We start from the raw sequence: 24,288 nt of genomic DNA, 5'->3' as shown, positions 1-24,288 counted from the left end.
CAGAGCAGCGGCGGTTCAATTTATCTGCTGCCAGCTTTAAATGCTTAAATTCCACACACTCAAATCATTTTGGCATCATCTGAATTCAGTAGGATGGATGGTGGTTACCGTGCCATAAACACCATAACACTGTCTGCTTTTCATAATAGGTTGATAAAAAATGTCACAGATTAACCTGACCTGTTTTACGGAAAATAAATAAGAAACGAAAAACGACTTTCATTTCTGGTGACGTTCAGGAGGTATCAACAGCAGAGGTTTTTTAAGGCTTACTAGCCAAGAACAACAAGAAAATAGTGATCACTGCTATCACGCTCTTCTGCTAATATTAGTCTAACACAAGAAAAAACACAAAAGTAGAACTATACTACTCAAAAGGTTAGCTTAACTTAGCATCATAGCTGGAAACAGGAAGAAAGATGCAGCCTTGCTTCAACCAAAAGTAAATATAATGATAATAATAATTTGCTTAGTGGTTTTTAGTCCACTCCCAATGAACTTTATGAAGGATAAAGTAAGTTGCAAAGCTGGCAAAGTTTTTCCTATGAATGCTACGTCGAGCTAGAGATGCAACAGATGGCGTTGCACACTATTCTGAATATCAAAAAAGGTGTTGTGGTTTTAAGAGTTTTACACTGCCCGGTCACACACTCTAATATTTGTTGGACCGCCTTTAGCTTTGATTACGGCACGCATTCGCTGTGGCATCGTTTTCCACAAACTTCTGCAACGTCACAACATTTATTTCTGTATTCTGTTGCGTTAATTTTTCGCCAAGATCTCGTACTGATGACGGGAGATTCTGACCACTGCGCAAAGTGTTCTCCAGAAACATCCCAAAGATTCTCAATCGGGTTCAGGTCTGGACTCTGTGGGGGCCAATCCATGTGTCAAAATGATGTCTCATGCTCCCTGAACCACTCTTTCACAATTTGAGCTCGATGGATCCTGGCATTGTCATATTGGAACATGCCCGTGTCATCAGGGAAGAGAAAATCCATGGATGGAATAACCTGGTCCTTCAGTATATTCAGGTAGTCAGCTGACCTCATTCTTTGGGGGCGTAACGTTGCTGAACCTAGACCAGACCAACTGCAGCAACCCCAGATCATAGCACTGCCCCCACAGGCTTGTGACTTTTTTTTTGTCCAGGCAGTGTATTTTTGCTGCCAACTTAGATATTTCTTCCCAAATGGATGTAAAAAACATTTTAAAAAAAAGAAATATCAGGAAAACCAGAGAACTACCAGTAATCACAGGCTTCAGGAGAGCCACCAAAGAAGTTGAAGCCTGACGTACCTTTTCAGTGTCTATACCCCGAGACATGGACCAGGTGGAGGCGATGTAGTCCATAACTCTTTCACTCAAGCCCTTGGGCACCTGGTAGAGCTTGAGGAAGTCCCGCACGCTGTTAATCATCTCATGGTAACGATTTGTGTTGGCGTACATCTGCTGGAAGATTGTTGTCACATTACCAAAGATGGTGGCGTAAAGAAGGGCTGAGGAAATACAGAGAAGGAAAGTAAAATTCTGATTATTTTCATATGAAATGTAGATATGCACCATGTTTATAGCTGCTTGTAATGACTTGACTTCATGAGGAATGGTTAATTGTGTCCCAAAAAAAAACTAATTTAAAAAGGAAAATATGATAAAATGCACATTATCGTCCATTTATAGATCTGATCGAAGCTGGTCGAGATATTTGTTATAGGTATTCAGTGTTTGGCTCAACCCGCAGGAAGACTCTTCTATTTATGATTCTCAAATCAGCCGACGGGTTTTTAAAATATGTATTAAGACGTTTAAAATCCCAGCGTCAAATAATACTGCAGAACCATTTAAGAATAAATATTCCAGCTTCACAAGCAAGGTTTAAAAATATCAAATATCTGATTTACATGGACACAGAAATCTCCAGAAACTTGGTTCACAAGGACAAAAGCCTCCAAAACTTGGTATACAAAGGCTTTACATTTACAAAACACGTTTAAAGAACAGGAAAATCTACATTTTTGGCTGAAATAGACAAAATAAATATCGATATATTCCTCCAATTTGTGGTTTATGAACATTCAAATCTCCAAATCTCTGCACCGATGCACTGTTGGCCTTGATATATAAACTACATCTAATGATATAGGAAACCAAACTAAATGTTCCTTAAGACATACAGTAATATTGTTTTATGTGGTGAGCAGTGGGATCTATCCAGTGGGATATTAACAATTACTTCTCATCATTCACTTCTAACAAGTTCCACAAAACGCTCGCCAAAAGAGGAAATCTATAACTACAGCTCTGTATTGATGTGCAGAACCCTCCACCCCCATGCAGTTGTAATATATAAGGATGTTTTTTCTCAACTTGTCTTGTGATAGAAGGAATAAAGGAAGTGCATCTGAGGTGGCTGAACTGGTGCAACAGCTGGCGTGTGTGCGGATCAAAGCGATCAGATGTCTGCAGCGAGTGTGTAGTGTTTTCTCGGCTCTGCAGCTCTAATTAGCCCTGCTAGGAAAGACGGAGAGGAAACACGCCAGCCACACGTTTCAATTATCCTCAGATGATGACAGTAACCTGTGCATGCATTTGTGTGTGTGAGCATTTGTTTATTTCACAGTGCACAATCAAAGTGTTGAAAAACTGCACAGGGAATAATGCTAATTAAAAAGTGCTCCTCACGGACGAGGATGACAGCAAGTTTCATCCTTTCATCCCCATCACTTGTGCAGCCATGTTATCAAGCCTTGCAGTGATGTATGATTTTCTTGATCTAAACAGGAAGAATTTGCTCGTTTGTAACCCATCTGCAGGCATCAGAATTTAGCAGGTCAACAGATCAAGACAGATTTTATAAAAAGGTCAGAGTCAATTAAATCCAACATGATTTCCTCTTGAGGATGCCCAAGTTCTTTGATGGAGGCGACGTTGAGCTGAAGTACTGTCTGCTTAATTTTCCACTTTACAACCTGACCTAATTTACAAAACAAATGAACAATGAGAAACAACTTTCATTTATTGTGACGTTCAGAGAGCATCAATGGTGGAGGATTGTTTTAGTTCTGCAGTAAATGATATAATATACTCTATATAATATTTTTCTATATTATCTAGGTCACACCAAGTCAAGAAACTAACACATTATGTCACACTTAGATAAAAATGCACTAACGTGGAAACAAAACATACTACCGAACAAAATGTGAGACTACCCATTATATTCGTTTTGTTGGATAAGTAGATTTATTACCACTCCCAGCAGGCTCATTACCTTAGCTGAGTAGTAAGGCTGGAAATAGGAAACATCTTGCATGGCTTTGACAAAAACTTTATAAAAAGCTTTACATTGTTGTTGAATATATATTGTACGCACCTTAGACTAGCATATTTATTCCCAAATGGACATTTAAGGGGCCTTATCATGCTCATTTCAGGTTGACATCTGTTCTTTGTGCCTCTACTGTGACATGTCTCCGTGCTTTAATGTTCAAAAAGCTCTTTATTTTTCTCATACTGCCTGTGCAGCTGTACCTCTTTTCACCCTCTGTCGGAAACCAGAGCCCAGTCTGTTTTGATCGGTTAGCTGGCCGGCTCTGTTGTGATTGGTCAACTGCTAAGAGATGTCCCGCCCCTTAGGGTATTATGGGGGGTTATGTAGTGATTTCACTAGGTTATGTAAACTTTGCAGACCATTTACATGCATAAAAACCTATATAATTCACTACCCAAAAAGCACATAAGGACTTCTTTAATGAGGATTAAGTAAACATCAAAGTTGCCAAAGTTTTTTGATGAATGCTACGTCGAGCTTGGGGCACAGATGGCGTTGCTCACTTCTCTGAAAAATCATATAATGTCTTAACAAAGGAAACTCAATCGGCCCCCGTGGAGCGGCACTTCCTCTCCACCACAGCATCGCCCTTTACTTGCTGACGTACACATCTTCATCGTGCTGGGCATCCAACAGCTGGCTTGTTCGAGGGGTAGTTAAAATCAGTTGTGAGAAACTCAACCCCCAGGCCAACAGTTACCATAGAAACAGGACATATGTACAGCCCCCCGCCCCCCCCCCCCCCCCCCCCCCCCCTTCTCCCCAATCCCTCGTCACACTGTGATCTTCTACTGCCAGCACCGATCCAGCGCTTGTGGTAAAAATAGCTCAGTATCAGAGCATCCATATTTCATAGAGAACAGCCATAGACTACAGTAGATAGCATCTACAACTGAACCCTCCTGAAGCAGTCTGCGTTTTTAAACAAAGATATATTTAAATATTCAGATTTTTGTCTCACAATGAGAGATTTACACTGAGACAAGTCTGCAGATGAGTTTTGCCAGTTCTCCCTCGAGAGTGCATTCATAAACCTGTGCAGCCAGAAGATAGAGAGGGAGGGGGGCAATCATGCTCTCTTCTCAGGGCGGAAAAAAGTACAAGGGAGGTGAGGAGTGATTGCATCGGGATCGCAGGGACGACTGTGCAAAATTGATCCTCCGGTCAGTTATTGCTTCGAGGCGTTGCTCGCCGCGTTCAGTCACACATAAATATACGGCGCTGCACACTGTATGAGCCACACACGCAGAAGATGCCTTATAAATGATTAATATTGAGATGTGGAAAGAAGGCCAAGCTGTGAGAATCTGCCTGCTTTTAGTTTCTTTTTGTGAAAAGCAGAAGGTTTTTTTACTGAACTGTAATCCAGATATTGTTAATCATGTCTACAGCAAACCTGGCTCATTCTTAGGTGACTTTAGTAGACATTGTTCAGATGGTAAACGTAATTTTTATTCAGATATTAATGTATTTGATAGCTGTTTTGTTCATATTTATAACTTTCATAACAGCCATTAGGCGAGAGAATACGTCACAAATGCTCCATCAATACTCTGGGGAGGAGCTGTCTAATTCACTGCTTCGACAGCTTTTCTGTGGTGTTTCAGATGGACTGGAAACTCTTGTGAGTGATGCATTACGCTCCAGAAAACCTTAATTATTCAGCACATTGTCACACAGGAGTCTGAGGTAATGAGTCTAATGTAGGCAAAGATATGAAAGCTCCTGCTGTACTGTGTGTGTCACATTATCAAAGTGGACGGACTGGAGATGACAGCAGTGAGATGGAAAAATAAACTGGTACAAGCTACAAGTAAGTGGTTAAAACCCATTATTGCTTTCTATATTGTACCTTGTATGAATGTCCCATATATCAAATCTATAATGCTTCAGTTTTCCTAAAGTTACAGTAGGTGTTGTTCTGTAAAAATGGACGAATCAGTGATGCAGTAGCCTGTTTCAAACATGCCTACGTCTTTGATATTGTCACTGATTTAAATACACCTGGTGTTTTGCTCACTGACAACTGAGTCAAATCAGAGCTTTGTGGGATTGAGAATGGAAAGCAATCATATTTTGCCAGACCCAGAAAAACAAAGGCACCCATGATAAATAGCAAGAGAACATTGCGCCGCTATGTGATGAGACCACATATATCACACTGGAAAGGAAAACACACAAAAAGCACAATAGGGCCTCTTTAAAATGCCCCTGTTTTGTAGTAGAAAGTGAAAGTAAACACAGGCCTATAAGATAGTAGAGGTAATAAAAACTGCAGTTCTGCTATTGAAGTACATTCAAATTTAGGAACATTTTTAGGGTCAGAGGAGAGTTAGAAATGTTGCTCAGCTAATCATCTGTAAAGTTCTATTTTCTGAGCTTTGATGGCTCTATTCATAATTTATTTATTCATCTACCTCAGTGGACTGTGGCTTTAAAGAGCATATTTAACTTCTCATGTATCATGTATCTGCTACAGTAGATGAAAGATAAAACGGCTCCACTCACATCCAATCATCATCATGGCCACCGCAAAGATTTTCTCTCCGTCTGTTGTCGGGGCGATGTTGCCGAAGCCGATGCTGGTGAGGCTGGTCATGGTGAAGTAGAGCGAAGTGATGTACACCGAGTCTTTGTTCGGCCCGCCCTCCCACTTCCCTGAGCCGCTGACGTTGAAGCGGTAGGGGTTTCCCACCGTCTCTGCCAGGATGTAGAGCCAGCTGTCCATCCGCACATAGTTTGTTTCTTCATCGATAACCTCGTAATCCCCGATGCTGAACCTGGAGAGACAGAAGTGATCAGATAATGAGATATGTATTAGAGATGCAGGTTCATGGTGAGGGTCATTTATTTGTACTCATCTGAACTATTTCAAAAACACATACACATCTTCTAAAAGTACCCCAGGCTCCAGCACATTGTAAACCACTGCAACAAACATGAACAATCAAATAAATAACTACAACTTGTTAATCAAAGCTGTGTCAGTGTAAACAAAGCAGTTTTTTGGAAACATTTTGCACTTACAGACTAATAAATTGAATGCTCTAATACTATCAATCGGCTTGCTAGTCTCCCATGTTTGCTGCACTGGCCTAACAATGGTGGAAAGGACTCCCCATTGAATTCAGAAACTTTTCAAATCTTCTCTCCAAAAATGAATATCTAATTTGATCAGATTGCACCTTGGCTCAGAAAACAAAACAAAAACATAAAATAAAATCTCATTTTCTATCTATTTTTTGTCTTTAAATTAAGCACATGAAGTTGTTAATCCTATTTCATGAAGTTTATTTATTTGCATGATTCTTGCACACATGGTTAAATGCACTTGTTCTTTTATTTTGAAAAAAAGCATCAGCAAAATAAATGAAATGATATCATGTTTTACTTTTTGTATAAAAGTGTACAGAAACACTAAATGCTGTGCGAGGCTTTACTTGGACCCGGCTTCTCTTCAAGCTCAATGCTAGAAAATACAGCGAGTAACCAGAATTCTGTGTAGCACGGAATTTGATTTTCTTATTTCAAAGTGTGATTAATCCTGCTAACGTTTCTCATCTTGAGACAGCCGTCGCTGGGCTTGTGTCCATGCCAACCACAGAAACCACCTTGAGAAAAAGATTCAGGAGCTATTTTTATTTGTATCCGAGTCTGAGGTTTTTTACCGGCTTAATTTATTCAAGTTTGATTTATTCTGTCTGGGCCAAGAAACAATGTTCATGATATTGGTTAGAGCGTCTTGTGGGATCCCAGTTTGTTAACCACATAAAATGTTGCATATTAACTTTGTTTAACATCTGATAGACGTACATAATGTTGTGGTCATGAATATTTTACTTGAATATGTCTTGTAATCTTGATTCATGAGGGAGGGATGGGTCAAATGTTTGTGTGTGTGTGCGTGGATGGAAGAATGCCACAATATGAACATAAAAGTCCATCTGCAAAGAAAAATGTGTTTCTTGTCAACTATCAAGCACATTTCCCTTGTTTTTATGTATGCACAACATTAAGTTTTCATGGTGGCATCTGCATCTGTCTGTGTTTAGACATTCCCATAAACATAATAAATCAACGTATGCTGCCTCCTCTTCACTTGCCCCCTGTAGAGTAGATGATCTGATTAGACTGAGGCCTGCACGCCATACATTTACACATTAATGAGGGGAAACTAATTCCCATGAAACCTTTAAAACTGTTTCTGTAAGGTACCAAAACATACAGTCTGATGTGTAAAAACAAGCATGTTTAGAGCTAATGAATGCATTAATTAGCTTAATCAATGGCCTCATTATATTAATTGGCTATGCTATCAGAACGTAGCAGTCTTTCATGTGTTATGTAATGTATTTGCACATGTGGAGGAACTAAATCCTTTCACATTTTGTATAACTTTTTGACAACAGCATAATGAAAACTAGAAATCATGATTGCAATACATCTGTATAGTGCATTATCTATACTGAATATCATATCTCTCTAATAGCAGGAGATAAGTACAATTCTGTAGTAACAGTAAGTCCATTTTTGGGGGAAAGTATTGAAAGGGGGTCAGAGTCGAACCACAGCAGGCACTGAGCCCAGGTGCATGGGTTGCATATTTAAACAAAAATATCTGAGTACTTCTTCCACCACTGATAAGAAGTAATAATTCATGAATTAAAGAAATAAATGCCTTGAATTTACCAAATGCAGGCCAGCCAGTGAGCAGCCAGTCCAAAAACACAGACCAGCAGGACCAGTACTGCCGCCCCGTACTCGATGTAGTGATCCAGTTTACGAGCGACCCGCCCCAGACGGAGGAGTCGGACCACCTTCAGAGAGCTGAACAGACTGCTGATCCCCTGAAATACCATTTACAGAGCAGAGACAGGGAGAGGCAGAAATCAGAAACAATATATATACATATTTGTGTTTTCAGTGTAACATATACTGTATATTTAGAATACTTGAGGTTTTTCTTTCTGTTGCTCAGACCAACCACTTCAACTCGCCTTTATTTGGCATTGTAAGCCTTATATTACCAGTTATTAACACACCGTAAGGTAGTGTTACGCAGCTGTAAAGAAATGTATAAGTGTTATATATATATATATATATTATATATAATCCTATGAGTACATCTGTCATGTAACTACAGCTGAGACTAACCAGGAGGAGTCATAACCTTTCATTATACATTATTAATACTTCAAATATAGTATTGTATTAAGGAAGTATTCAGTGCTTTTATACAGTTTAAAGGTTTTTAGTTCAGTAGCCGGTAAAAATGTAGTTATGTACAGTTACATTTTTCTAGTTTCCCCCTCTACCTGTTTGTGTGTGCATATGTTTTTTGTTTCACTATTATTGAAATACTTTGCTGTTTACCATTGAGATTCATACAATACATGCTAGACCTGCTAATTAAGAAAGCTCATGGAGAAAAAGCATCATACATAGAAGCCAAAAAATTAAATGCATCTTTTTTTATATTTCGATTCAAAACTTCTGATTTAGCAAACATAAGCATAAAAGGACTGATTAATAACGCTCTGCCCCAATCTGATTTTACTCCACATTGTCTCTTTTTATCAAAAAATAAAGACGCAATGAAACACACTGTCAACATAACGTATGAGGTGATGAAGTGAAGGAAAAACACATTGAGAACATTTTACAGAATCTGTTTTAAAATGTGTGAAGCTACAGCAGATGTGATATGTAGCTACAGCAAACACCGAATATGGAAACAAGATTCAAGACGAGGTAATACACGATATATAAAGATTTAACATATGCTGAGTTGATCTAGAAAACATTTCTCTGCAGTGTGATGACATTTTACAACTTCTGGCGCTTACATAACCGTCAGATAAATGTCTACTCAGCTCAACTGAATATATTGAAACACCCACTCAAACAGACAAATGCAGTCCCATCAGTTTTCTGCTGCTATTCTGCGTCTGTGCGCGCGCGTGCGGGTGTGTGTGCGTGTGTGTGTCTATTGGGAAGGGTATTGATTTGCTAATGTGCTGCGGTCTGCAATGCGAGTACAACTGCAGCGCTTGCTGTCACTTGATCTGATCTAGCTGCCTGCTAGACACCTCGGCTTCTTCAAATCACTTCACAGACCTGAGCTGCAACTCAACTCGATTACCAGAGCCATCGAGTGTAAGAGTACTGCTGCTGCAACCAGGTGGGATAAAAGCTCATGTAGCCTAAAAATATATTTTATTAAAGGAATTGTTTGACATTTTGGGAAATATGCTTTCTTGCTAAGAGAGAAATGAGACGTTCGTTCTCTTAAAGAAGTAAAAAGTAGAGCAAATGCCAGCAGGAGGTTTGAGAATACACCCTCCAGCGTTATTATACAACATACAGACATTCAAAAGTTAAAAAGTTTTAGTTTGTGATTTAATGGGGAGGGCTATCTGTTTCCCCCTGCTAACAGTTTTAATGCTGAGCTAGGCTAAAAGGGCATTAATCAAACTAGGGACATTGACTCTACTGAAAATGTTGCACTAAAGAACTACTTGCACTACCGTCAAACTGTGTTGATTGTGTCGAACATATTTACATATTACTTTTTATATTAGTTTTTTTTTCTTCCCCCCCTTTTTTTCTACGCTCTTATCTTTTTTATGTTGTATGTTGTTGTTTATATTTGCATTGTGGGACTGCCAGAAACGGTATTTCAATTTTCTGTAGGTATAACACATGTGGAAACTTTGACAATAAAGTGGACTTTGACTTTGAGAGGCTCCATATTATTTGAATTCTTCAAATTAGAGTTCAGAAAACATTGTTGTTTTAAATTTGCACAAAAGTGACAATTGGTGGTTGAACGGGGTGTTAGCCACATGTTTGATTCCCTGACATTACACTCTTTTTCTAAACAAAGGGACTCATGACTTGCCCAGACATCAGATATTTTATATATTTTTGAATTTCTTCCTGCTCGCACAAAGACAGAGAATAAGCGTATTCCCTAAAATGCTTCTGACATCCGTTTTGGCTAAATTAGCTGATTAAACAAAAGGAGAAAAACATGCTGTCAAATTAAAGGTGTCTTAAAAAAAGAGGTGGTTCTTATAATGCAAAGCACACTAAGTTTATAACTCCTATTAAATCCAATTGTAATGCCTGGGTGACTCCTATTTTGAAATCTGTTGCAGCAGTCAATTTATCACAAATGACATGTTCGTTCGTGCTGACGTGAGAACTGAATCAGCTCTCATGCAGCTTTAATGTCGCTGTTTTCAAATTGTACTAGCACATTATCTGATAGATGTTATCTGCTGGCAATGAAAAGCTTTAGCAGGAGAGAAAAAACACAAGCAGCACAAATCTTAACTTGCTCTCGGTGACACTTATTTCATGCATTGATGCTTCTGCTGTCGTACTCTCATCGGGCGCCACAGCTGAAATGTGGGTGCAAGAGTAAATGTCACAGGAAATGTGGGACTATCAAAGCCTGATGGAGACTAAATGCAAGGTGTTCAAGTGATCATGTGAAATAAAACACAAAACTGTTCATAATCATATTCTAATCAAACTGGGGCCTACTTGAGTGACAGCTCGGTGGTTCCAATTCTTCCCATCACGTCCCATGCATGAATACAGGCAGAAGAGGAAGAGGTGGGGGGCCATGCAAACAGAACAGATGAAAAAGAAGAAAAAACAAAAACGAAGCACAAGTAAGAGAGAAGACACTTGATCAGTGGTAAGCGATGAATAAACACATGACAAAATCAATATTCAATAAAAGGCTTCAAATGAAAAGGAATCTGTGTTTGTAAAGCAGTGTGACCGAAGCATGCACTGACACTCAGCTTCTGTCAGCAGCAAAATGAAGCGGTTTTATTGGTTGTTTTTTTAGGTTATCACTCATTAGAAGCTGACACAATTACAACTTCAGTCAGTCAGTCAGTCATGTCAGTCGTTAAGGTCTGTAGCTGCGGCAAGATGTTTGGGCCCCCGCTTTAATAACGCGGCCGATTGTTTACCCGCTCTCATTTACCCGTGCCATGGATCGCCTCAAAGCAATTTGGAGCAAATTGGAGTCACTGAGTTGTTGCAGAGACGCACTGGAAGATTATCCTGGAAGTGGACGGTCATCTTTCATGTTGGCTCACAGCTAATGCGTTCCTAATGTTATAAAAGGCTAAATGTACAGTACATGTGACCCTCTCAGTAAAGCAAGAGTAAGATGCTGTAATGTAAAGAGATGCAAAAAACTATCAGTTGCCTTATTGTTGATTTTTTATTAAAGGGGCCCTTTCCCTTTTCCTGTAGTGGGTTACACACTCCATACTGTACTGCTAACACTTATTGTCTGAGTATTACAATCCTGATATTGTTTAATCTTCCCTTCTGTGCTGTCCACAAAACACATCTAAGAGCTACTGTGCTGAGCTGGCTGACTTATTATTTCATCACAAAGGCTATATTTCTCACTCTGAAACTATGCCATGGCTGCAATTTTATTTTGTGCCAGGTACTGTAGCTCCTCTCAGCAAACCTGATAAGAGAAATAGTTTGCTGTTTACACTCCTGCCAAGAATAAACTACACTGGGACAGATTGTCCGCTTACTCACTGCTTCTCATTTACTATAAAGGGATCTCTATCTCAGATCATATGCTCTGTATGTGTACACTATTAAGGTCATTGTTTTCATTTACCTTTATGTTATTTATGTGCAAAGCATGATGGATGGCAGCTAGCTCTCAAATTGGTGAAAATGAATTGTAAAGTACAACATTTTATTTTGCTTTTGTTTGATTTTCAGAAGGGCTTTTTTTCATACGAGTTGCAAAGCTTTCTTATTTTCTTTCTTATTAGGGACGGCAACATCACAATATGAAGTATTGCACCAGCAAAGGCAGAGAGAGAAGACTAGCAGAAATATGGATGTAAAGAATGCAGATTGCAAACAGTTATGAAAAATAAGCTTTGCAAATGTTTCATGGAGGAAAGTAGCCCATTTTCTTTTCAATGCAACCCTTTTATTGACCTCAGCTCACCCTAACAATTACTTAACATAGAAGAGGACCCATTACACTTTGTAGGGGTTTCCCTTTTATAGTTTTCTGTGCATGTAAATGTTCTGCACTCACACACTCAGCCCCTCAGCCTGAAACACGTCCATTGGACTCCTTTGTTTGCTAGTGTAACATAATGACATCCGTTGCGCTTCCATTGGCTAGCGCTACGTCACATTTCAGACAGAGGGTGAAAAGAGGTGCTGCAACACAGGCAGTATGAGAAAAATAAAGCGCTTTATGAACATTAAAGCATGTAAACATGTCACAGTAGAGGTACAAAATACAAATATGAACCTGAAACTGAGCATAAGAGGCCCCTTTAAGCTCACCCTAACATTTACTTATTCATTGAATTGAGGGGTTTTTTTCTGAACAACGCTCAAATGATCGAATAACACCGGCGTTATCTTTTGAATCGCTTGGTGTTTTTCCCTCCAGCTGAGCACTAACTGCTTCTGGTCACCGGTTTACTTTGTCAGCGTTTAGGATGCTGAAACGCTGAAAGACTAGAAAGGGGACAAAACGCTGGACCTGCAACCACAACTCTGTGCCTGCAGCACACCATCAAACCGCTTCTTTTTGTTTTTTGCCGAAGCATCACAACAGCATTTCATATTACGTAGTACTGTGTGTGCAACCCGATAGCCCCTGAGAGCCAACACACACTGTGCTGCTCGCTGTGTGACCGGCCGCGTCGTTTAATGCTTTCACAGCATTTCACCCAGACGCAACAATACACACACATCATGAGACACACTGAAGCACACACAGGCACACACAATGATGCATTATTAGAATGAAAACCAGCAAGTGCAGGACCCCGAGGCTCCATTTAATCAATGTTTATGTGAACCATTCGATCTGATTCAGAAGCTGGGGTTGCACTGTACAGAATATTTTCCATCAGATGCAGCTGGAGATATAATGTACGTACCAGCTGAATATTTTGCATTGATTTAATCCACATACAAAACATACAATATTCTAAAATGTTGAGGACACAAATGCATGTAAGCAATATTATGTCATAAATAAACAACTAATACATGTTTTCTTCCTTTTTGCTTGTGGAAATGTAGACTTTTTTTCCTCATATGTTTATGGTAAAACTGTAATTTATCTAGTTAGAAATGACAGACCCAGAGATACTGTATAAAGACCCTAACACATAAAAAGGTAACATGAAAGAAAGGTAATTTCCCAACTCTGTGTACAAAATGTATGCGTTTGCGAACCATTCATGTTTGACCTTTAGGCTCGATAAACAAAAATCAATCAACAACTTCAATAACTGACTCGTCATTTCTTAATCAACTAATCACTTAAATGACTCGCTGCTTCAGTGGGTAAACAGACATGAATGCAGGCAAGCAATGTTATGTCATAAATGAAAAATAAAAACAGGTTTTATTCTCTTTTGCTTGAGAAATTTAGACTTTCAGTAAAGCTCAACACACACTTTTTTTCAGTATATGGTAAAACTGCATTTAATTTAGTTAAAAACGCAGCTGGAGATGTAATGTGCCAACCAGCTACAACTATTGTGAATAGATTTCATCAGCAAACAACACAAATGCAGGTAAGCGATATTATGTCATAAATAAACAACTAATACACATTTCTTCCGTTTCGCTTGTGGAAATGTAGACTTTCAGCCAACATAAACACCCTTTTCTCACAAGTGTATGGTAAAACTGTCATTTATCCAGTCAAAAGTGATGGTAACACAACATACATCAACTTTAATCATGACTCGTCCTTTTGTCAGCTGTCGTTAGGTGTTAATGGTTGTAGGGCATCAGCAGAGCTCTGAACACTGCCTCTGTTTAATAATGTAACGCTCTTTCCCCAATTAAAATGTGCCAATTATCTCAAGATCCTGTGATAGCTCTCCAGCAAACACTCCTCATTACGGTTGAACATTTATGAATTCACAAACAAGCATATTGTTATGTTGCTCATTCCTACCTCATTTCTCCACTGTACAAAACAACAACCAGAGAACAGGATCTGGTTGTCGCTGTCATCTTGTCATTATTATGTTTGGTTGTGCGCCTGCATGGAAACCTAATAACCTGTCAGTCACCTCACCAATGATCCCCTCTGTAGCTCTGTTTCAATTAAGTTGCAAAACAACTGAGCAGACAGTTTCCAATGTTTCCAATGTTGGGATAAATCTATTTTATGCTTGAAACAGTAATCTTAACATGCAGCCACTTTTTGCTATTGACCTCATGTCACTTTGACCTCTTCAAATTGCCTGTTCAGTCAGACTAGAAGTCTAAAGCCCAAAGATATTTTACATTTACAATGATGAATATGACAATTAAGAACAGAAAATGATTAATTGATTTGATTTAATAAGACATGATCAGACAATCAGTTATCAAAATGGTTGCTGTTGTGATCATGTCAATCAGAAGGCTAGCTGTTTGGGCTCCGTATCAGATAATCTGCTTAATATTTCAGAGTATGCCAGCACACATTTTCCAAACTTACTTTAAAATGTATTTTTATGTCTGACCAAAAGTCCTAACACCACAACATATTTGGTTTCAATCTCCTAAAATAAAGAAAAAAGCAGCAAATCCTCCCGTCAGAGGAGCTGTAACTAGCAGGTATTTAGCATCAAGGCTTCAAAGATGACTAAAAGGATGTAATACTATCACACGTAAAAATCGGATATTCGCTCAACAACTCAGCACTCACCTCGTCTACGTTCTCGAAGGCGTTAATGACGTCGTACGGCAGGCAGGACAGCAGGTCGATAACAAACCAGGTCTTCAGGTAGTTCATGCGGATCAGCTTGGGGTCTGAGATGACCTCGCCGGCGGGGCCCACGAACGTTGTGTGGAAGTTTAAAACGATGTCCACGAGGAAGATGACGTCCACGATGCTGTCCACCACCAGCCACGTCACGTTGTTCTGCTTGGTCTTGAAGGAGACGTTGTAGGGCACCATGATGGCCGTGTAGAAAGTGAGGATGAGGATGACCCAGTCCCACGTGGTCTTGAAGAGGCAGTAGTGCAGGATGATGTGGGGAGGGGTTTTGGGGGTCTCCTGTTTGTACTGAGGTAGGATTTCTGAGCCAAGCTGCAGTACCTGCCGAAAGACAGTGAGTCAGGAATACTTACAAAAACGGACACAGGACTAAATATACCCAGCGAGAGGACACAATACTGTTTGTATTTTCCATATTACTAGTCGAGCTAATTATGAGATTTATTGTTGGTGTCAGCTAACGAGTGTAGAAGAGATCGGCTGTAAAGATGTCTGCTTTCTCTTGACTATAATGGGACAGGATGACACTTATATTTTTGTGCTCTAAGTGTGAAAAACAATACATTCCAAACACTAAAAAAGCAATGTCTCTTTCCAGAAATCATTAGCCTGTCTTCCACAAGCAGATGCATGCTTCCTTCTGCTGCAAAATAGTAAACAAACAAAATAGTTGCTACATGAAACTGCGTACAAAAAAGTTGGTTGAATATATTGAGTAAAAGGCTGATCAATTCTGGCTTCTCTAACAATTTAAGATGCAATATACTCAAGACATCAAAGGAATAAAGAAATAAAATAATGCAAGTTTCACAAAAAGATAAGACTTTTAAATGACATACTGTTCAGCAGAATTAGATGCTGTATATTGTAATAATATATAAATATCTGGACTATTTGCATCTGTATGTGCTATTAATATACAGTATGCAGGTGGTGACGCTTTACAGAGCTCAAGAGTTCAACACACTATGGACAGAAGGTGTTTTTAGAAGGAACTTGGTTCTGGACTGTCCAATGTTTCCTCCTTTTTATACAGTATTTGTATAATAATAATACTCATAAATAACTAATCTCATGTATCCACCGTACCTCAGCTAAGCGGGAATGCTTGTGGACATTTTCTCCTTTGTGCACAGTGGGCTGCAGCTGCTGTAAGACTCCTCTGCTGCTGGTGAGCGCTCGAGTCAGTCGGGCAAACTTTCCCCAGCCTGAGGATGAGGAACACACACAGTATGCACAATATTTTACGTGATGATTTTCAAGATTGTTTCTGGTATTTGACATTCACTACAAGGTTTGTGGAAGGAGAGAAAAGCTGGAATGAATCTGTGTCTGTGAATTACTTGAACTAAAGTTTCTTAAAAAACGTTTTCTGTAACTGACCTTGTTTATGTTTAGTGTTAATGTTTATTAGAGCAGTAATAAGCCTTTAACATTTCCTGTTTTGAATTTCTGGGCTGCAAAAACCCTTTGAGGTTTTATTTACAAGCGTCTATTCTACGTCACACCTTATTTGCCTTTTATATTAAGCTCATACATTCATATTCCTGCTGATATTTATTTATATGTCTGGTGTATTCAATAACTTTCATCAGTTGTTTACTGATCCATAAGGACGTGCAATTGTAGAAATAGAGCAGACAATCAATTTAGCATTCCTTTCCTGAAATATTTGCATTGAGAAGGATCCAAATCACTGCTGCAGAACCAGAGATTTTCCGTACATGCATCTTAGTTATATTTTCTTTAGGAGATTTAAGGCAGTTTCCAATCAGGTTCAGGTTTAGACGTAAAAACGTCCTTTTCCTTTAAGTTTTTGACAGAGCAAAACATCTGTTATGAAAGAGATTGCCTCCGTGATTTACAAACAATCCTAACCTGGTTCATGCGATCTACTGCAGTCTTTGTCTCACTTCAGACCCCACTCTCTATTCAGGCAGCACAAACCGGTGCTTGTTAGTTTTGCCTGCAGGCAATGCCCCGTGTGTGAGAGAGAGAGAGAGAGAGAGAGAGAGAGAGAGAGAGAGAGAGAGAGTATGGAGCAGCCTTTACAGCTGTTACCTGTTGGTGCTGAACTATAATCTCTATTTCATTTAATTCCACATCCTGTTTCTGTCACTGTGGCCTGTTTTTAGTTGCACTGATCCATGTTCTATTTTGGCAGTCTGCAACAGTTTTACAGTCCAGTGAGTCATTTTGGGAGCTGAACACCATCATGATGGCTGTGTATTTCACTGAGTGGGTGTTTCCCCGGGCAGATGCACAATGCACAGGGTTGGATGATGATCGCTGGCCAACAAACTTTACCTCTGCCTCTCGCAAATGTGAAAAACAATTTATGGGGCTATGAAGTATTCATACAGATGCATTTTTCATATTTGAATCCCAAAGGAGTAGATATAACTTTCATTAGCAGCTCCCAGAGAGAGACATCCTGCTCTGATAGGAGCAGGCTTGAAGTTATACAAATGAATCTTGTTGACTCTCACCTTTAGAGGAGTCGTCTTCAATGGGCTGTTTAAAGGCTGTGATGTCACTGAACGTACAAAGGAACAGGACCACCTTCTCTTGTTCGTTTCGAATGGGAGCAATCTTCACAAAAAACCACACCGGCGTCCCTGAAGGTATAAAAAGAACAAAAAATATTTCTTCAGCTGCATCATCTCCTTGTATTTGTTTTTATTTTAAATCAACAGGTTTATAGAATATAACAGACTCGGCAGGTGGAACAGAAAATAGCAATACTAAACAGGAATACAAAAACACAATCCATTCGACAAGTAGTAAAAGCACTCTCAACCTAAAGGTGCCCCCGTCATGTTTTGGGGGATGATTCCTTCCCTGTAGTGTTTTATAGATTTTTGTGCATGAAATGGTCTTCAGAGGATAAAATCCCAAAGTTCTGTCCAGAAAGTTTATCTCCAAAACTCCCACCCTGCCTGAAAAGCCTCCTTGGATTACTTTCGTTACTTTCGTAGTGACATCACTATGTTATACTGCCGCTTCTATTGGCTAAAGCTCCAACACATTGCACGTTATAGGCTATGGGTCGGGACATATCTAAGCGGTTGACCAATCACAACAGAGCCGGCCAGCTAACCAATCAGAGCAGACTGGGCTCTGATTTCAAACAGAGGGTGAAAATAGGTGCTGCAGCACAGGCAGTATGAGAAAAATAAAGAGCTTTTTGAACATTAAAGCATGAAAGAGTAGAGGCACAAAATACTAATATGGACCTAAAAATGAGCCGAATAGGGCCCCATTAAATAAAAGCTGAGAGCTTCAGGGCATGATCTGTTACAAACTGCTAGAGGAAATAACAGTGACTTGAATGTAAGGGACTTCTAAAGCTAAAGCTTTCCTGTAACACCTGCAAGCAGAAGGGGGTACAGAAACACACACACACACACATCTGTAAATGTTTCAAAAGGAAGGTTTGGCTCTGGACCAATTAGCACATTTCTACAGAGGTAGAAATGTTCTGGGCTTCCTTTGAACTACATTACAGGAGCTAGGAATACATTTGCATGACAAGAGAGTGGAGGAAAACTTCACATATTTCCTGGTTTCCTCACATACGGTGCTGCTACTCACTGTTCTTTTTGTACATCAGTATTTCAAATGAGTTCATCTCATAATTCTCGAATGTTAGTCGCACTTTTTCCGTTGTGTCCTTGTCCGTGAGCTCCCCGTACATGAAGCTGGAAGACACAAAGGGAAATAACAATTTAAATATTTAATAGGCAGCGGCACATTGGACAAGCGTGCTCGCTCTGTAATGTGCCGAGAAATGCTCGAGTGAGTGATTATCGTATTGTGTCAGCCGTCAAGTATTCCCTGGATACAATGTGGTACTTTGTTCTGTTCTTTGAAGGCACCTTTTCATTTCCTATCTACGTTTTCAACATTTATCTGTATGCTTTCTAAACAAAATGATACCCCATTTATCAGGAGTTATCCTTAAATGGTGCAGACAGAGTGCTATTTATAGACACATATCACAGAAAGAAACTGTATTAAATATGAAGTAGAGGTGGATTAAAACTCAATGAAATGAATCCTGAAAGCATAAAAAAGCTAAATTCAGCCCGACGTCTAATTAGCGAAAAGCAAAGCACCTCTAAAAAACAAATTACACCCTGAAGATGGGTCAAGCATCCATGAGCAGATTTAAGTACGCTGTGGAGACATTCATCTCACTTTGCTTGTTACCGCCACCCTCAGTAGCAGCCTGTTCCAGTATGATCTAAATATAACTCTTGAGTTTGAAAAAAAGGAAGGCTAAATTTAATGAGACTACATCCTGACGCGGCACAGACTCTTCAGACTGTGCTTGATGTAATATCACTGATGAATGTCCTCCCTCTGTTCTAAGCTCTCTCTTCGAGCAGGGGGGAATGTGACCCGCTTCAAAGAAAGACAAAAAAAAACAAAACACGATTCTTCAAATGACTTGCTATGCGTGAAAAATTCCCACAGGTTTGTCCCTGTATGTTGACGGGATCCAGTAAAGAATGTAAAAAAAAACATATACATAATTGAGAAGAAACAGTGAGAGCCGTTTAGGAGGAAACAACATCTTTGATCCACACACATCTGCAGCAGAAGAGGAAGAGATATTAAACTCTCTGGGGAGATGAGCATACATTTTACGTTTGAGTCATCCTCAGAAACACATCAAACGTCCACACTCTGCATGTTTTATGGCCTCGTTATCAAGCGCACGGAGATGGTTTTTTGACACTAAAAAAGCTAAAAAGAAAGACCAAATGTTTCCTTGCCTTCTTAAAAATGCAATGGCGCTGCTTCTTACCCTGGTGTATTGTTTAACTGGAGATAAATGAGCCCTCCTACCCATAATCAGATCCAGTATGAGCTTATACTGAATTTGGAGGGAAGTTTGGTACTTAGAAATATACAACCCATGGTAAACATTCACTTTACTTTACTTATTTTATCTCTCACATAAATTGTTGACAGATGCATCGGCTAATAAAAGGAAAATCATGTCACTGACAGAAATTAGGATTCTGACCCATTAGTCTTTTCCTCTCATAAATTGGATTTCAAAATCTATCACATAATAATTATAAGTATATTGCATTTGTGTTTGTACATATCCATTTACTATTATTCTTTGATACATACTGTATATAGCTATGTTATTTAACTTTTGTATCATCGACAGTCATGATGATGGTCTGCACACTCACGTCAAATGTCTGTATTATTGCGGTTACTTATAACAAAAAGACCAAATGATTGCAATAGTGAGTTACACCTCTTAAACTTACTTATAAATAACCCACATTCAGTGCTGGAAGAAGGTATTTTACTTAAGTGACAGCATAGAAAAATGTAAAAAAGTAAAGTACAACGACCTCAAAATGCTACTCATTTAAAGCACTCAGTTACGGTTCAACATTTTAAAACAGGACAAACAGGTTTAATATATACATCTTTATCTGAGAGGAACCAAAAGATATTTCAAAACAGAGGCGGACGATGTCATTGGTTTAGCTTGATTCAAAATCAAAAAGTTTGGAGTCATTGACACTGATTAATTTTAGGGTCTGGAGCTTACAAATAAAATATGACTGTTTTCTGATTCACTGTCATTGAATGTGCTCCCGAATACAATGTCCCTGTAGCCTGTCACTTCCAGTAAATACTTCAACGGCTTGTTTGACTTCTGCAAAGTAAGTATTCCTTAACTAAAGTGTATATATTATACATTCAAAATCATGTAGGAAGGATTATAAATATTTTCTTTTGGTTCAATTTCAGTCAACAGATATAAAGTCTGTTCCCTTCCTCTTACAAACACAAGACCCTGCTCCACACAGCAACCTAAAACTAATCCTAAAATTAATGTTCACACACTCTGTTCAATATTTGTATTGGCAGGTCTTCTGCAGCTTATGCTCGGGGACCCGGGGGTCTAAATCAGTAATAGCCGCAGCGCTGGCTGTGACAAACGCCATCTCCCACAACAGAAGAAATCTCCCACGGATCCTGGCAGCACCAACTGTTTCCATGTGATATTATTAATATAGTGCTTGCTGGCATGCTTTTTAAGAGCACAATAAACTAAATATAGCAGAAGTTAGTCAATTGAATAGGAATACCACTCATTTTAAGATTTCCTTGTATTGCTTTGTGTGAGGAGGTTGGGAGAGAGCACCCCGGGACTCTGTCAAGCCAGCAGTTTCAGCTGTTACAACGTGATTACATCACAGATTACTGTCTTACTCATGTGGTTTCTTTCTTTGAAATAAATAAAGATAATTAAGTGCCGTAGTTAAGTGACGGTATTATATTAACTGTTATTGTGAGTGGTGTTCTCATTCTTTTCAATATACAAGAATTTATTGTGATTTACATTTTTACTTTGGGATTTCGATCATTGCAGAAATTCATCTCTGGGGCAGTATTAAACGATTTCTTCAGCTAGATCTTTTTCACAAATGAACACCATTGTTTTTACGCTTGATTGGCTATAAACATACTACATCGCATGATTTTAAATCACCACCATTGAGCAAAAGGTTGACTAATGTTCGGCATGGTGACGTTTTAATAATCACATTCAGCAAGTTGGTAGCAAAAGCCTTTGTCAAGACATGTCAAACCTTCATGTTTGAGCTCATAGAACAAAACGTTCAAATCTCTTTTTTTAATTATTTCACTCAACTAAACAAAGCCCATTAAAAAACAAAACAAGGGTACGGAAAGTGAGAAAAAAGTTGACAAATGTCCATGTTTTCAGACTTATTCCTGCAGCATTTGGACTTCTTCATCTGGTACCATCCTCATACCGCTAAATAACTGCTGAAAGATAACATCCACATCTGCTGTATTTTGTGTTAAGTTCTAATTATGAAATATTGCCATGTTAACACACTGAACTCACATGATAAACAGGCTAAACGTCATACCATCTTAACATCAGCCCTTATATTGCAAACATACTTTGCTCTGCTGTTGATATATAAGCTCATCATTCATTCTGCTCATTTATACGGCATTATGCAAGATAATCAAATCTGAAAACATTGCACTTGTGCAATGAGAACTTTCAGCATCATTTCTCTTTCTTTTAAAATGAGCCAAGATATTCAATAGAGAGTTCAAAACCACAGACATGAAAGCACACACTGGCACAGGGAACTTGGAGCACAGTGAAGAGCTGAATACACCTGCTCCCGGGTTAGCATCCTCAAATTAGTCTCTCTACCAATTACCTCTACTTAAGGATGCTCCGCCTGGTGTGAAGAGGTGTAAATATAAACAAACACAAAAAGATACATAGAATTGAAAATGGCCTCTGCAGTGGCACACATAAACCTATTGTATTTTCAGGTGAAACCTTATATCACTGCACTGCAACAAGAGTCTATTTCTATATACGATAGAGGGATCTAAAAGAAACCTCCTCACAATGTTTTACTGCAGACACTTCTAAGATAAAAAAGTCATCCTGCATCTGTTGTATAACTTTAGCTATAAGATAAGATAAGATATACTTTATTGATCCCAAATTGGGAAATCTTTTTGTTGCAGTAGCATATAAAACAGGTCATCGCACATAATGAGAAATTATGAAAATAGACAATTATAAAACATAAACATCTCAAAATAAATGTAAGAAATATAGAAGTTGAACGTGAAGATATAAATCGGTAAACTATCTGACAAACAATACTATCAAAGATACAGCTAACGCAATATGAGTGTAGGAAATGATTTACAAGTGAGCAAGGAATGGCATATTAAATCAAATATAAATGTACAGTGTGAAGTATAGCATGATTACTTTAACTATGCCAGCCAAGATAAGGCTCATCAAAGCTGTAGGCTAGCCATAACCACTTCTTATAGCATCACTGGCTAATCTTTGACTCACATCTCATACAGAAATTCCTATAAAATAATAAAAGGCAAATCACAAAATAACCCAAGAAGTTGTGTTTTTATGTTCTCTCAGATTCTGTGAACTATGAACATATGTTTATGAAACAAGTCTCTTACCTCCTTAGCATTTAAAAACTGTAATCCTAGCACATCTATACTTAGACACAGAGAACACTGTTCCTACCTGCAGGTGCTGCTTTTCTGCATCACCTCTGCTCTGTGATACCCCGACAGCTTGCAGAAACCGTCGTTGCTGTAGACGATGGGCCAGTCTACTATCTGAGCGTTTCCCAGCACAAAGTTGGTATCTGTTCAGAAGTGAACAAGGAAAGAAGGGTGAATAAACTTGAAGGGTTGCGGTATTTCCTAAAAACTCAACAATATAAAAGTAGTTTGGGTAGGGAAAAGATTTGGTGGAGCTGCAACTAAATCTAAATTGAAACGAATAAGAGCTTTTTCATAGAATGATGGGATGCAGCTAAAGAGCAAATGTTGGGGTAATATTTTAAGTAAAAAATAGGGGTCATCTTCCTATTGTAAAGTAGCATTGTTTAAAGAATATGTCACAGATTCTTGAGACAAATTCATCACGGTCTCAAAACTAATGATTTAACTTTCCTTCATACTGCCGAATGTTTATTTAACAAATGTATTTAAATGTGCATTTGCTTTGTAATGTTTCCCTTATCTTCACACATCGAAGGGTTTCATTAATGTCCATGATAGTCTACGGCACATTACACACTCCACATGCGGCACTGGCACACAAATGTAGGCCAAACTGATTATTTGGGTTCTGTCGTAAACATCCAAACATCTGCTACCTTGACTTTTTTATTATTAGTTGCTTGTTAATCTTTGAAGGAACACTTCCCATGTAGACTGAGAGGTAATTTAGTTGGCCGTTTGTTGAGGAGAAACTAGTGAGTACTTGTTTGTGATTCATTAGTCCGATTTCTTGCTGGTAGTTGATAGTATGAAGTTATTAAGTATTCATTATTGGAAAGAACGGTCTACAAATATTCATAGCGGCGGTCAACGATTTTAAATGTCATGAAAAGTACATTAATCCTAATATGGCAAATTTAGCATATTCAAATGTTAGCAAAGCCTTCAAGCAAAACACATTAATGGTCCAAAATGTTAATAAACCTCAGTGATCGTTGAGTCATTTTTATTTTGCTTTAAGACCTCAGCAATTTTATAATTAACGCTATCTATTGTTGCTCTG

General features: G+C 38.7%; 1 protein-coding gene across 4 annotated transcripts in view; it reads right to left on the bottom strand.

Moving 5' to 3' along the window:
- kcnh1a (potassium voltage-gated channel, subfamily H (eag-related), member 1a) overlaps positions 1–24,288 on the bottom strand; it is a 37,880-nt gene that overhangs the window by 8,868 nt on the left and 4,724 nt on the right. For 2 of the 4 annotated variants that reach the window (XM_063874964.1, XM_063874966.1), the window contains 9 exons: positions 23,242–23,365; positions 18,738–18,844; positions 17,633–17,761; positions 16,233–16,351; positions 15,072–15,464; positions 10,883–10,909; positions 8,021–8,178; positions 5,840–6,111; positions 1,300–1,499 (listed from right to left, as the gene is read on the bottom strand). In XM_063874964.1, the coding sequence (XP_063731034.1) occupies positions 1,300–1,499; positions 5,840–6,111; positions 8,021–8,178; positions 10,883–10,909; positions 15,072–15,464; positions 16,233–16,351; positions 17,633–17,761; positions 18,738–18,844; positions 23,242–23,365 (1,529 nt within the window). The remainder of the gene's footprint in view (positions 1–1,299; positions 1,500–5,839; positions 6,112–8,020; positions 8,179–10,882; positions 10,910–15,071; positions 15,465–16,232; positions 16,352–17,632; positions 17,762–18,737; positions 18,845–23,241; positions 23,366–24,288) is intronic. The other 2 variants (XM_063874965.1, XM_063874967.1) reach the window with 1 other exon arrangement.

This window comes from Eleginops maclovinus, chromosome 22, assembly GCF_036324505.1.
Source record: "Eleginops maclovinus isolate JMC-PN-2008 ecotype Puerto Natales chromosome 22, JC_Emac_rtc_rv5, whole genome shotgun sequence".
Taxonomy (NCBI): domain Eukaryota; kingdom Metazoa; phylum Chordata; class Actinopteri; order Perciformes; family Eleginopidae; genus Eleginops; species Eleginops maclovinus.
Note: the sequence above shows the minus strand (reverse complement) of the source record. Positions and strands in the feature narration are given on the sequence as shown.